Raw genomic sequence first — 14,149 nt, 5'->3', positions numbered from 1 at the left:
TGGCCTCCTGACTCGGGGGCGGTGTGGCGTGATAGGAGTTTGGGTGTCTGGTGAGGCCACCCTCGTTCTCACAGTGTGCTAGACCATGGTCGGGTCCAGGCCCCCAGGGGGTCACCCAGTCCACCACCAATGATCCCTTGTCTGTTGCCAGTGATACCATGTTTTGTTAGGGCAAACATCCTTTGGGTTAAAAGTAAGAAATCTTAGGTAGCAGAGATTTTACTTTTGCTTCCAGCAAACATAGTAAGGGAGTCACAGGCCCCTGTGATCTATGAAGAAGGGAAGTAGGCAATTTCTAGGACCTCATCAGCAGGAGAGGAATTAGGAAGGGGAAAAAGACCCTCTGCAGTGGTTCCTGGACAGACAGATGTGTGTGGTTAGTAAGAGCTGAGCTGGGATTTGAACCCACAGCTGTCTGGCTGCACAGCCACCATCGCCCCGAGACACTGGCCACAGCTGCTGGGAGCTGGAGCTGCCTCTGCTGCCCACTCTGGTACCCTCCCCTGGGGGATGCCACAAGGTCGGATGTCAAACCCGGGACCAGGATACAGGGGCGTTGACAGGGGAGAAAATGTGGTAGGGAGACCCCAGTGCCAGCTCTGAGGTCACATTTTATCTATTCTTGGGGCTTCATGTTTGGATGTAGAGGACACCCAGCTGCCCCTCAAAAGGTTTGATGCTCTTGGCCCCACCCCAGTGCCCCCCATTTGCCAGGGCATTTGATGCCCTTACAGTCTCTGGCCAGTGAGGATCCATGCAGCTGGGCAGTCTGAGCTTGGCCACCCCCTCTGCAGCCCTGCTGGCATCTCAGGAGATGGGTCCAAGAGAGGGAGGGGCTGGGGCAACCATGCAGGCTCTGCTCACACTGGCCTTGCCTCTCTGGGGCTGAAGAAAGGGCTCCGTCTCCTGTTATATGAGCCCCCAAGCAGGGCATAGCCACGGGGCATGCTGTGTTTGCCCCTGCGCCTGGCATTCTGGAGGGAAAACAAATGCTGTGGGCGGTGTGGTGAGCACCCAGCTTGGCCAGGCTTGCACGGCCAGGCTTGCACCGCCTGGTTGACCACACCATGGGCCCTGGGCAAATTGCCAAATCCTTCCGAGCCCCCATTTTCCACAGGTGAACTAGGACACATATTTATGTCAAAGGTGGGTTGTGGGGATCCACATGAAACAAGAAATAACCTCTCCTGGTCAGAGGTCAATGGATGCTGCTGTGCTGAGGGTGGCTGCCACCACCTGACGCAGGGTGCGGCTTCCACCATGCCCAGGAACAGCTGGCCTCGGAAGTGAGCCATGTGACCTGCCTTCCGGTCAGGCCCCGAGGGTAGCTGAGCTTGGTGGCGGGGTGTCAGCACGGGGGTCTGCTTTGCCAAGTCCTTTGCGGACCTGCCCTGAGTTCCTCCACACTTCCCGGCCAGGGGACTCCAAGTGTGTGGGCGTTGTCAGTAAGTGTCAAGCCTGTGGGCGTTGTCACTAAGTGTCTGCAAACATCTGTGATTCCTCCCAGACACATCGCTGGCTGGGGAGGGGATGTCGCTCGAGACGTCTGCAGGGTGAGGCAGCCTCGGTGGCGAGGGGCCTGATGGGCAGCCCTGTGTGGAAGACGTCCCCAGGGAGGACACAGTACCGTCTCCCAACACCCAGAGAATGGCAGGGAGGGGGCTGGACTGGGTCTGTGCAGCGTGGTCCAAGGTGCAGTGGAGCAGAGGACAACAGGAAATCAGAAAGACAGGTTTTGGCTCTGGAAGAAGGAAGCCTGCTTTAGAGGAGGCTGTTCAGAAATAGAGATGAGCCACCCAGAGAGACAGAGAGAGAGAGAGAGAGAGGGCAGGAGGGAGGGAGAGTTCCCTGTCACTGTGGGAGGTGCTGAATGGCACTGGGCAGAAATAACAGAGTCAGGGTCTACCCTTTTCATAGGTTGTGTCCGTGTGGATGTCTCATGGATGGTCATTGGCACACCCTCCATCTTGTGCTTCGCAAGAACCCAGGCACAGGGCAGTGCCATCAGTGGGGCGGGTCAGCCTGCCCTGAGCTTTGGTCACGGTGGGGAGGCTTGCTTTTAGATTTTTCTTTGAAGACACTCTTTTGGAGCCACAGCAACAGAGGGGCGTGAGTTTGGCCTCAGCTTGGGTCACAGGCGGAAGTGTCTGCTGCCCTTCGGTGCTCCAGGGCACCGTGGTGAGGACAGTGGATCCCGCAGCCCCCAGGCTTCATCCTCCCCTTTCTTTTGTTTCAGGGAGGGTTCTGTGGCTCAGGGGGTTTGAAAAGCACCCTTTTCGAGATGGGTGTCATGAAGAGGGTGCCCAGGAAAAAACATCCTGGCATTGGATTCTCACCCGCTTTCTGGAAGGTTCTCATTTTGGGAAGGAGCACGCTGAGGCCTGGAGTCCGGTCACGGTCACGTCACCCCAGGGAGGCACTGAGCTGGGACTTGGATTCCAGTCTCTCTTGACCAAGGCCTGCCGCGTTTCCACTCCATGACGAGGAGCGAATGAATAACCAGGCACTTGGCGATGGTCTGCAAGTCCCCAGCCCCGCACCTCCCTGGGCCCCAGAGCGGGTGTCTCTGAGGCCTGGAACATTCCGAGCAGACCTGGCCGGGAAGCCTGCCTCCCCCTCAGAGAAGGCTAAAGGCTGCACGGCCCAGCTCTGGCGGGAGAGGAACCGTGATTGCAGCCTGGCTCGTCCTTGACGGAAAAAAGAAAAAATCCCGTTGTCGGCTGCTTCCCAGGCTGTTTCGTTCCATCCAGGGCTGGGGCTTGGAGAGGCAGGAGCCGCTGGCCTGCAGACACGCGCCGCTGGGTGGCTGGGCTCTCTGGGTATGGGGAAACCGATTTCCTTCTGGGGGAACTGGCAGCTGCAGCCAAGACCGTTCCATGATGCCCGTCATCCCGGAAGGCTGGGTCTGTCTCCGGTGGCCACACACACACACACACACACACACACACACACACACACTCTCACACTCTCACACACACACACACAGCAGAAGCAGCAAACCCTAACCCCAGCCCAAGCCTGTTCCCACTGCTGCCGGCTCCCCCAGCATCATCCTGCTCCTGGGCAGGGAGCTGGGCCTGTGTGGCAGTTCGGTACCAGGTGAGGGTGTCAGGGCGAGGACAAGAGAAGCAAAAGGTGGAGATGTGGTCAAGGAAGTGGCACTGCTAGGTGAGGGCTGCCTGTCACCCACTGTCCCCCGATGGGATTACAGAGTATGGGGCACCAGCAAAGACAGGCACACAGTGATGATTAAAGAAAGTTCAGGCCTGGCATGGTGGCTCACGCCTGTCATCCCAGCACTGTGGGAGGCCGAGGCGGGCAGATCACCTGAGGTCAGGAGTTCAAGACCAGCCTGACCAACATGGTGAAACCCTGTCTCTATGAAAATACACAAATTAGCCGGGCGTGATGACAGGTCCCTGTAATCCCAGCTGCTCAGGAGGCTGAGGCAGGAGAATTGCTTGAACCCAGGAGGGGGAGGTTGCAGTGAGCTGAGATTGCACCAGTGCACTCCAGCCTGGGCCACGGAGTGAGGCTCTATCTCAAAAAAATAAAGTTCAAGATGATGCTTGCTAAGTCCGGGGCATGCCGTAGAGGGCAGGGCGCACCCAAGCCCCCACCATGACCTCTGAGGGGGCTGACGGGGCTGGAGCGGTCAGGTTTCACTCCCACCTGCCCGTCCACCCAGCAATGGGTGGTTGCTGAACGCCTGGCAATGGGGGACACCTGACTGTGTTTGCCTCTGCACCTCCACGGGGGCCAGCTGGAGTGGACTCAAAGCCCGGACTCCGTGACGTGGGAACTGGGAGCCCAGCCGGGATGGGTGGGGTGGGGTCGGGGGGCAAAGAGAAGAGCTCGGACCCGCACAGCTTAGACCCACAGTGCTGCTCTAATGCTGCAGTTCCACAAGCTGTGACTGATCCCCAAGCCAGAAAGCTGAGCTGGAGGTCAGGTGACTTGCCCCAAGTCCTGAGGCCTGTCTCCTGGGCTCCGAGGTGCTGGCATGGCTTACAGGCCCTCCCCGTCCCGAACCCAGGGGTCATGTCTACGTACGCCATGTGTGTCCGCTACGATGGGGTCGAGGTGGATGACAGCTATTGCGATGCCCTGACTCGTCCCGAGCCTGTACACGAGTTCTGCGCCGGGAGGGAGTGCCAGCCCAGGTACCTGCCACCGGGGGCCCTGGGCAGGGGCTTGGAAGGGGGGTGCGGGGCTCTGCCCAGAGAAGCAGTCAGACTTACCCCGCTGCCCCGTAGAGGTGCTTTGTGTGCAGGTCCGTGGGGGTGCTTTGAGGAGGGGCATAGAGACCTCACCTCTCAGAGACCTTCTGTGTCTTCCCAGGAGTTGCAGTTTAATCTGTCACTGTGCCTCGTATACAGTAGGTGCTCCATAAATGCTTGCCACCATAGATTTAGAAACCATTCTCAACATTACTCTATGTTACAGAGATCTCTTTGCCCCACCAGGTCCGCTTGGCACATCTAGGATTTTTAGAAACCCAAAGGGATTATTTCCACGATTCCATGCCTATTGACTGTCCCTTGGATGTGGGTGGAGGCCTGTTTTCTTGACCCCTGGGCCTCGTCTCCTGCCTTGTGGACGCAGTCAGACTGAGCTGAGTGCATCCTACCCCTAGTGACAAGTGGGGTCCCCAGATGAGCCTGAGGGTGCCGGCCTCCACCAACGAGGATCCCACGCTCCTTGGAGGCTGAGCTCTCCTGCTCCCTACGCACAACCACACTGCCTCTTCTTTTCTGGGCTGCTCCATCCAGGGCCTCCCGCATCCTGCACGTTTGCTCCTTTCTGGGAAGGGCAGAACGCCCAGGGTCTCCAGAATGCTGCTAAGCCTGGCCCAGGGGTGGCGTCCAGCAGGCCCTGTCCTTCCGCTCAGAGCCCATCAGCTTTGGACCTCTTATTCCAAGTCTATCTGCCTGGAAGACTTCCAAGTCTTGTTCATAACCTCTCCCAGCTCAGGCTGAGGGGAACGAGGTCTTTCCCCAGCACGCTGGCCAGGCCCCCTTTCTGGACACAGATCCAGAAATGTGCCTTCTGCTCACTTCCACCCTCGTCAGAGTCCCATGGGGGCACAGCCACCTGTGTGACACAGCAGGGCACAAAGGGGCAGGAATGCCGAGCCCACACTCAGGGCACCCGCCAACCACCTTGCTAAGGTGCTCCCTGAAGACCTCCGGGGCCGTCATGGCCCAGCCTGCACCCTTGGGCCTCGACACCCTCCTGTCCAGCTTAGCTTGTGGCGTGTGGTTTTGGACCACATGGGGGGGGGAGGGAGGAACCGTGTTTTCTCTAGGGGTGTGGGTTGCATGGGGTCCCGGTCACCACAGGGGGATCGTTGAAGGCCATCTGCTCCCGGGGCAGGTGGGAGACGAGCAGCTGGAGCGAGTGTTCGCGCACCTGCGGAGAGGGCTACCAGTTCCGCGTCGTGCGCTGCTGGAAGATGCTCTCGCCCGGCTTCGACAGCTCCGTGTACAGCGACCTGTGTGAGGCAGCCGAGGCCGTGCGGCCTGAGGAACGAAAGACCTGCCGGAACCCCGCCTGCGGGCCCCAGTGGGAGATGTCAGAGTGGTCCGAGGTGAGCGCCTGCGGGAGCAAGCCGGGGGTCAGGAAGAGCTGGGGAGCTGGGCTTGGGAAATGGAGGTGGCTACACCTTCACCATGCCCCCCCACCCCCTCCCCCTGCTGCCACAGTGCACTGCCAAGTGTGGGGAGCGCAGTGTGGTGACCAGGGACATCCGCTGCTCAGAGGATGAGAAGCTGTGTGACCCCAACACCAGGCCTGTAGGGGAGAAGAACTGCACGGGCCCGCCCTGTGACCGGCAGTGGACTGTCTCCGACTGGGGACCGGTGAGGCCTGCACTGAGGGGTGGCTGGGCGTGTGGCTGGTGAGGGGGTCCCAGAGCTTTGCCTTGATGTGCCTCTGTTTCCATTTTTTCTGAGGCAAGGGTGTGAGGTGAAGACTGTCCAACCAGCCTTCTCCCGTGTTACCATAGGAATCAAAACTCTCCAAACACGTGACCAGCATCACCTTCCCTCTATCACCTGTTTATCTCTCTGTGTCTCTCTCTGCCGTTATCTCCCTGTCTGTGTCTGTGTCTCTGTCCCTCTGTCTGTCTCTGTCTCCCTGTCTCTGTTTGTCTCCGAGTCTCTCTGTCTCCCCCTATCTCTGTCTCTCTGTGTCTCTGTCTCTTTCCCGGTCTCTCTCATCGAGAGAGATACTCAGATGCTAGCTGGGGTCGCCTCTGGGTGGTGGGTGCACAGATCTTTTTAAGTGTGCTTTTCTCTGTGTGTGCTTTTCATCAAGCATGCATTATTTCTGTAATTAGAACAGAAAATGTTATTTAAAAAGTGGTTACCGTGGCAACCGCTTCGACACTGCCTGGGAGCCACTCCTCTCCCTTGGGACTGACATCCAGGGCCCCTCCTGGCGTGGCTGCCTCTCACTCGATGTCCCCTGCCTGTTCTCTCCCCTGCAGTGCAGTGGAAGCTGCGGGCAAGGCCGCACCATCAGGCACGTGTACTGCAAGACCAGCGACGGACGAGTGGTACCTGAGTCCCAGTGCCAGATGGAGACCAAGCCTCTGGCCATCCACCCCTGTGGGGACAAAAACTGTCCCGCCCACTGGCTGGCCCAGGACTGGGAGCGGGTGAGTGCCCCAGAGCCCGCTGAAGGGCCTCCCAGTGTCTGGAGAACATTTGGCCGGAGAGGAGAGCCAGGTGGCTGGGACCACAGATGGGTGGAAAAGAGGAATTCATTGCAAATTATGAGGGACCATTCCCTAAAAATTAGTTTCGAATACAAAAGGCTTAAAAGGTAGGAAAACACCTTTCAAGTCCCCAAATCCCAATTTTGCATGGCTCAGTGGTGTGTGCAGAATTGGCATTGTCCCCAGCCTGGGCCCCCAAGTCCCTGGGATGCAGAAAGCTAAGGACGGGGGTTGTTCCGGCTGCCTGCTCCTGGCCCAGGGGCCTGTGCAACCTTTGATCATGACCAGTGTGTCTTCCCCGCCCACCTGTCGTCGTCATCAACTTGCCATTTCAGACGAGTTGCTCTCCACAAATTGCTTTCAACCAGCAGCTCCAGGCAGATCACTAAACCAGATAATCTCGGGCCAAATTGTTTTCTGCTAAATTGATTTTGGCCAAATCATCATTGGCCAAATTGTCATTAGCCAATTTGTTTCAAAACAGATGGTTTTGTGCTAAATTGCTTTTGATCAAATCCATTTGGGGCCAAATGGTTATCGAACAGAGAGTTCTCAGCCAGTTTGTGATGCATTGGAGCATTCTCACCCAATTGCTATTGACCAGACCGTTGTCACCAGAGTCGCCGTGGGCCCTGTATAGGGTCCTGCTGGGCCCTGGCGCTGACCCGCTCCCTCTGCCCCGGCCTCAGTGCAACACCACCTGTGGGCGCGGGGTCAAGAAGCGGCTGGTGCTCTGCATGGAGCTGGCCAACGGGAAGCCGCAGACGCGCAGCGGCCCCGAGTGTGGGCTCGCCAAGAAGCCTCCCGAGGAGAGCACGTGTTTCGAGAGGCCCTGCTTCAAGTGGTACACCAGCCCGTGGTCAGAGGTGAGCTCCCAGCTGGCCCCTCTGAGGCTGCCTGAGGCCAGACCTGAATTTTGATCCCGCCCCTCCTGCCTCAAGGCTCCTTAAGTGCTTCCCGCTCCTCCCTCCCCGACAGCCTCTGTGAGGGCCTTCCTTCCCAGGAAGGTTGCTCAACTCCACCACGTCAGCTGGTGCCAGAGCCAGCACCTCCGGGAAGCCTTCTCTGATCCTGTCCCTGGGATCCCTGTGGCACTCATCCTGCGCCTGGCAGCCCATGCGCCTGACACCACGGGATAGACAGGCCCCAGGTGGGCGGGAGGAGCAGATTGGGCTGAGGCACACACAGGGTTGGCCCTCCGGGAGCCACAGCCAAGGTAGGAGCTTGGGATTTAGGGAGACCGTAATACACACGCACCCCAGGTCAGGACACCGGCGGGGCCAGAGGAAAGGGCAGTAAGTTTCCTGCACAGGTCTGGCCCCTCCGAGATTCTTTGACTCTTGGGCCCCCAGAATGCCCCAGTGTCAGGATGTCAGGCAGGACAGAGCTGAGATCTTGGCTGTCTTTGTAGAGGGGAGGAGAGCCCTCCCATCCTGGGGCCTTGAGGCATGTGTGGCCACCCTGGCCCAGCTCTTTGCCGGAAGGGTCTCCTCTCTCCCAGTAGTGCCATGAGGAGGGGTCCTTTTCCCCATTCCTCAGAGGAAGAAACTGAAGTTCAGAGAACTCTCTGGCCCACTCGGGGTCCCACAGTTACTGGGGGCTGTAGCAGACATTGGAGGCCAGGCCTGTCCATGGCCCTAGAGTGAAACCTAGGTGGGGTGTGGCATCTGCAAGGGAAGGGGGGCCTGGACCAGCTCATCCTGAGGGGCCCTGGGCAGGGAGCCCCGAGGTGGGTGGGCAGCCCTGGTTTCACAGAGGGGGTGGCAAACTGGGCGCCCCCTCACCCCCAGTTGTCTTGCAGAGCAAATAGGTTACTTTCACCTCCCCTGCTGTTTTCCCCTTCTGTGCCACTTCCTGTGGGGCCTCCAGGAGACTCCAGAGCCCTGCCCTGTGCCAGTGGGTGCCCCTCCGCCTTCTGGGCCCCACGGAGGCAGTCCCGTCTAGACTCCAGCTTGAATAACTCACATCGGCTGTGACACGCCAGCCCTCCATGCCCCTTTCACAGCAGCGCCAGCCCTGGCGCCAGTCCCAGCCCCTCCCACCTGGCGATGCCATGAGCTTCTGAGAGGGGGACCTGGGAGTGTCCAGAGGGTATCTGGGAATCACTGGGCAGGGGCTGCCATAGCCAGGCTGTTTACCTGGGGTCTCCAGCTACCTGTAGCCTCAGTTTCCTCATGGGCCAACTCTGAATACCCAGGCGACAAAATAGGGGTGTCAGATGGGACTCGGGGCCTGGAACGTTCATGGTGAAGTGCCCCACTGTGTCTCAGGCCCTGGTACCCGAGGGCTCTATGTCTTGGTCATTGTGGCGGGTGGGTGCCAAATCCTAAACCTTATGAGTTCAAGGCAGAGAGTCCAAGAGTCTGTGAGGAGTGAGCGGGGACCCCAGTGTGGCCCTGCTCAGAGATTGGGGTCCAGGTCCTGGGCCCTCGCCAGGCCCCAGGCTCTCCGTGCACACTGGGTGGTGTCTGGCGTCCACCCTGATCCCCCAGGGCCTCTGCCTGCCCTATTGCACACATGCTTATTCAGGAGGGAGAACACCCACCCACTCATTCCCTGTTGCCCACCAAAGGACACCCAAGTGAGGAGGGGAAAGGCTAAGCGTGGGCCTGGGGCTTCCCGGGGGAGGCCTGGGCAGAGCCAGGACCTGAAGGGTGAGCCGGCTTTTGCTGGGAGTCACCTGGAGAGACCACAGTGTGCTGGGTCATGAAGGCTCCTGGAAAGGCTAAGCCCGGTGGGAGGGGAGAGTGGGAAGGGGCAGGGGGGCTGACTGGGGTTCCAGGGCCCCAGGGAGTCAGCCCAGGTCTGTAGTTTGGGAAGAGCACTAGCTTCAGATGGGGGGCCACTGTGGGGCCAGGAAACTGGGACCCACTCGGTGCAGGTACCTTGCTGGGTGATGAGCCATGGCGTGGGGGGCCATGAAGCCATGAAGGGGGGACCCCAGAGGGTGATGAGCCATGGCACAGGGAGACCATGAAGCCATGAAGGGGGGACCCCAGAGGGTGATGAGCCATGGCACGGGGAGACCATGAAGGGGGGACCCCAGAAGGACAGCCTGGGATGCTGGGGAGGACCATCCTCCTAGCCCTGATGAGGAGGTGGCAGGGCTGGATGAGGCGTGGCTGGCACAGATGGCTGGTGGGCACATGGACTCCTCCTTCCTGGCGGCTGCCCCCCCGATGCCGGTGCACGGCGGCGGCTCAGTCAGTGTTTGTTCCCGAAGCTGCCCAGTCCCATCCACTCCCCAGGGGCAGAGGAGCTGGCACCAGGGCTGGCCGGGAATGTGCTGCTCTCCAGAGGCACGTCCAGAGGCTCCTCGGGGCCCTGCCAAAGGCTGATTGTCCTCACGCCGTCAGCGCCAAGCCGGCCTCTCCTCGCCTGCAGACGGTGCCAGCCCCCACCCCCTGGCTCGGAGCAGGCAGGCAGGCAGGCGGCAGTCTTTCTGCCAAGTCTTAATCGGTCCTCCTGCTCCTTTGCAAACAGAAGTGGAGAGTGGGCCCCAGGGCCAGGGCCTCCCACCCCGCCCACCTCAGAGAACCGAGGGCTCAGGTCCCAGACGTGCCTGGGTGACGTGGGGTCACCCACGTGGGGGGAAGTGTGAAGGAGCCACCGCCTGTGGGATCTTGGCAGGAGGACAGCAGGGTGACTGGGGCCACCACATGTCTCTGGTGTTCTGGGGAGCTCAGCGGGGTTTTCCAAGGGGAACATCTGGACAGGGAGCCACTGGAGGGGGTGGTGGCTTCGCGAGATGCATTTGATCGGCCCACAACAAACAGTCTGCACCACAGACCCAGGAAAGCTGGGGCCAGAGGACCCTCGGGGAGATGGGAGAGGAGGGACCACCCCTCACTGTGCATCTGGGGAGACTGAGGCAGCCCTGCGTGGGGAGAGAATCAGAGCCTCCTGACTGCCAGCCAGTGCCCGGAACCCCTGGGAGATGAGAGAGGAAGGACCACCCCTCACTGTGCATCCAGGGAGACTGAGGCAGCCCTCGGTGGGAGACAATCAGAGCCTCCCGACTGCCAGCCAATGCCCTTTTGTCGGCACCTCCACTCAGCCCTGGAGGTGCAGGTCGGGTTTCAAATTGGCTTCCACGGGACCTGTGTCAGCTGGGACTCACAGCCACCTGGGAAGGGTGGGGTGGGGAAGGGGGGATGCGCAGGCTCCCCGCCTCCTGCCAAGGCCCCTGCTGCATCAGGAGGCTTTCCCCAGGCCCTCTGTCTCTCCCACACTAGTGCACCAAGACCTGCGGGGTGGGCGTGAGGATGCGAGATGTCAAGTGCTACCAGGGGACCGACATTGTCCGTGGTTGCGATCCACTGGTGAAACCTGTTGGCAGACAGGCCTGTGATCTGCAGCCCTGCCCCACGGAGCCCCCAGGTGAGGAGCGGGGAGGCTGAGAGTGGGTCTGGGGCCTCCCGGGGGAGGTGAGGACAGAATCAGGGTCTGAAGGGTGAGCAGGCATTGCTCACGTTGATGGCGAACCTGGGAACCAGCTTGAGAGACCAAGGTGTGCCGGGAGTGGAGGCTCCCTCCCAGCATGGCTGAGCCCCACTGGGAGGGGAGAGTGGGAAGGGGAATGGAGGAGGCCTGACTGGGATTCCGTGGCCCCAGGGAGCCATGCTGAGACCTGTACTTTGGGAAAAGTGTCAGCTTCAGATGGCGGGGCCACTGAATCCAGGATGACTCAGCTGGAATGGCCAGGGGCTGGCACACAGGGGGCAGGGAGGGGAACAGCTGAAGCAGGGCCTGGGCATCTGGAGGAGGGACAGGGGACAGGCTCCAAGGGGGTACCAGGTGCAGGGCACGTGATGAGTTCTGTTTTGGATACATTGAGTGGTGGACGTGGACGGCCCTTGTGGACCGCGTGGGGATGCTTAGGCCTCCAGGTGTGGCATCTGTAGCTCCTCTAGGCATCACTCCTCTTGGGACACAGATCAAATCACCTGTTGTGATCTGGGACAGCGACATCTTGGGGACAGAGATGGGCCAGGAAAGAGGTGGCAGAGAGCTAGAGATGGAGACCCACCATGGGGTGGGAGGCCCACAGCACCTGCCCCTGGAAAACTTCACGTCGGGGTCCTTGGGGTTTTCACCCCTTGGGCACCGCCTGAAACTGCCCCGCTTCACCCTGTGTTCCTTCTCCAGATGACAGCTGCCAGGACCAGCCAGGTACCAACTGTGCCCTGGCCATCAAGGTGAACCTCTGCGGGCACTGGTACTACAGCAAGGCGTGCTGCCGCTCCTGCAGGCCCCCCCACTCCTAGGCCCGGCAGCTGCAGCCCCTTCCAGATGAAGACCCAGCGCCCCTCCTGGGGCTGCTGCAGCTTCTGGGGCCTCCACAGACCCCCCTCCTGCAGGGCATGCTGGCCTGAGACGTGGCACTGAGTCTCGGCTGTCAAGAGGGGACTTCCCACGGCCCATGGACTTTTGGGCTCCTGGGGCAGAGACTCCGGCACCCACTGGCCTCCCCCAGACAGGGCCACCCGTGCCGTGGGAACCTGTCTGTGTTCCTGCGTGGATCCTGTGTGTGTGGCTCCCACTCCCCAGCCCCCAGCAGCCCCCAGCCGAGGGGCCCGAGGCCCACAGCCAGCAGTGGAGGTGTCTTGCCCCGGGCCGGCAGCCCACGCCCTCTCTAGGTGGCAGGGCCTTCTCAAGGAAACTTGCAGGCGAGCCCAATGTGGGGGGAGCCTCCCTCCCTCGGAGACCACAGGGTGAGAGGGACACAGGCAGCCAAGGAGGCCCAGGCGTGCTCCCTCCTATAGAGCCCCTCCCGTGGAGCTCTCTTCCCGCCGCACTTTCTACCCCGGGCAGAGGCGCTTGCCCACTGGACGTTTGGGGATGGTCCGCGGGCCCCGCCCCTGCAGTCATCGTCAGTGCTCATCTACGTTAATAAAGTGGTCCTATTTATGGTGGCATCATGGGGTCTCAGTTGCTTCTGGCTGGAGGAGTGGGTTGCTTGGGGGCGTGGTGGGCCCGGGCCTGGCTCTGTGGGGTCTCTCCAGCTTGCTGAGGCCTGGAGTGCAAGGGTGGGCCGGCGGGGGCCACAGCACCTGCTCCGAGGAGAAAGACAGGTGCAGATGAAAGGCAACGAGAGGCGTGGGAAGCATACAGGGAAGGCGTTTGGGGACATTGGGACTCAGGCACCGGAGGAGGAGTGGAGTTGACATCTCGAGCCCATCAGCAAGTGGTACAGGACCTGTGGGAGCAGGGGTCAGGGACCTTGGCTAAGGTGTAGGGCACCCACCTCCAAGCACGTGGGCAAGAACAGAGGAGATGAGGCAGGTATTCGGGGCGCGGGGCGGGGCCCACCTCAAGCTCTGGGAAGCAGCACCGTCACTGCCATTCCTGGAGCTCATGGAGGACTTCCTGACCTGGACTCATGGCTGCAGGAACACCCGGGCTTCTGGGGAGGGGCTGCTTCGTGGACCCAGCAGCAGGAGTGGCTTTTCCAGACAAGAGGGTGGGAAAGAGCACTTGGGAGAGGAAAGCGACACCGCTGGAGGATGCCACATGGGAGGAAGGACGGGGCTGTACTGCCTGGAGAGGGCCCCAGGAGGTGTTTCCGTGCACACAGGCGGCCAGGAGGGGAGTGGTTGCCAGGCTGCTTCCTCAATGTGAGGCCAGGTTGTCCTCAGACTGGGAGCCAGAGCAGGGTCCGTCGCAGCTTTAGGGTGGCTTCTGAAGGACTTGGGGCTCTGGGGAAACTGAGGCAGCACCCCCTGCCAGTGCGTTCTTGTCTCTGAGTGTGCCTGCATGTGTGTGCATTGAGGGGCTGCAATCAGGATGGTCCTTTCCATCCCTAAAGTCCAGGAGTTAGGGGACCCTGGGATGGACTTGCTTAAGGTCCCCAGCTTGGGCCGGGCAGAGCCAAGTCGCTGAGACCTGGGGGTCTGAGGCCTCTCTGTCCACCTCACCCTGTGTCCCCCCTCACCTCGCTGTTCTTCTCTCCTCCTCTCTCCCGCCATCCACATCTTCTTCCTGTCTTACTGTTTTCCTCCCAGCTTCTCCTTTCTGCCAACACTTACTGCACCCTTACTGTATGCCAGGTTCTGTGCCCAGCACCTCCTTGGCTCTGCCTGGGTTTATCTTCCAAAGGTCCCCAGGAGGCTAAAACTGAGGTCCAGAGATGCTCAGTCACTTGTCCCAGGGGACCCAGCCTGTCCCCAACCACCCTCTGTCCAGGGGCTCAGAGTCCATCCTGGTAGTTCTCAATGCTGGAAGATGGATAGCCACCGGGGAAACTCAAAATCAAACGTGGCCCACTGCTGTGCCCCCCAGCCAGAGAGCAGCTCTCGGCCCCGCCGGGCAGAGCCCTGGCCTGACTGGCTGCATCCTGAGGGAGAAGCTGACTCTGCCTCCTAGAAGTTGGAAGAGCGTGGGTGTGGACGGCCTGGACACCCGGGAGGACTGAAGACGCTGCACGGG

General features: G+C 60.5%; 1 protein-coding gene across 4 annotated transcripts in view; it reads left to right on the top strand.

Annotated features, from left to right (window-relative positions):
* ADAMTSL2 (ADAMTS like 2) overlaps positions 1-12,639 on the top strand; it is a 42,957-nt gene extending 30,318 nt beyond the window's left edge. For all 4 annotated transcript variants that reach the window (XM_077967222.1, XM_015116429.3, XM_015116430.3 and 1 more), the window contains exons 13-19: positions 4,037-4,163; positions 5,377-5,590; positions 5,706-5,861; positions 6,491-6,661; positions 7,411-7,587; positions 10,957-11,101; positions 11,870-12,639. In XM_077967222.1, the coding sequence (XP_077823348.1) occupies positions 4,037-4,163; positions 5,377-5,590; positions 5,706-5,861; positions 6,491-6,661; positions 7,411-7,587; positions 10,957-11,101; positions 11,870-11,988 (1,109 nt within the window). In that variant the 3' untranslated portion in view covers positions 11,989-12,639. The remainder of the gene's footprint in view (positions 1-4,036; positions 4,164-5,376; positions 5,591-5,705; positions 5,862-6,490; positions 6,662-7,410; positions 7,588-10,956; positions 11,102-11,869) is intronic.
* Positions 12,640-14,149: the final 1,510 nt, after the last annotated feature.

Source organism: Macaca mulatta, chromosome 15 (assembly GCF_049350105.2).
Source record: "Macaca mulatta isolate MMU2019108-1 chromosome 15, T2T-MMU8v2.0, whole genome shotgun sequence".
NCBI classification, from domain to species: Eukaryota; Metazoa; Chordata; class Mammalia; order Primates; family Cercopithecidae; genus Macaca; species Macaca mulatta.
Note: the sequence above shows the minus strand (reverse complement) of the source record. Positions and strands in the feature narration are given on the sequence as shown.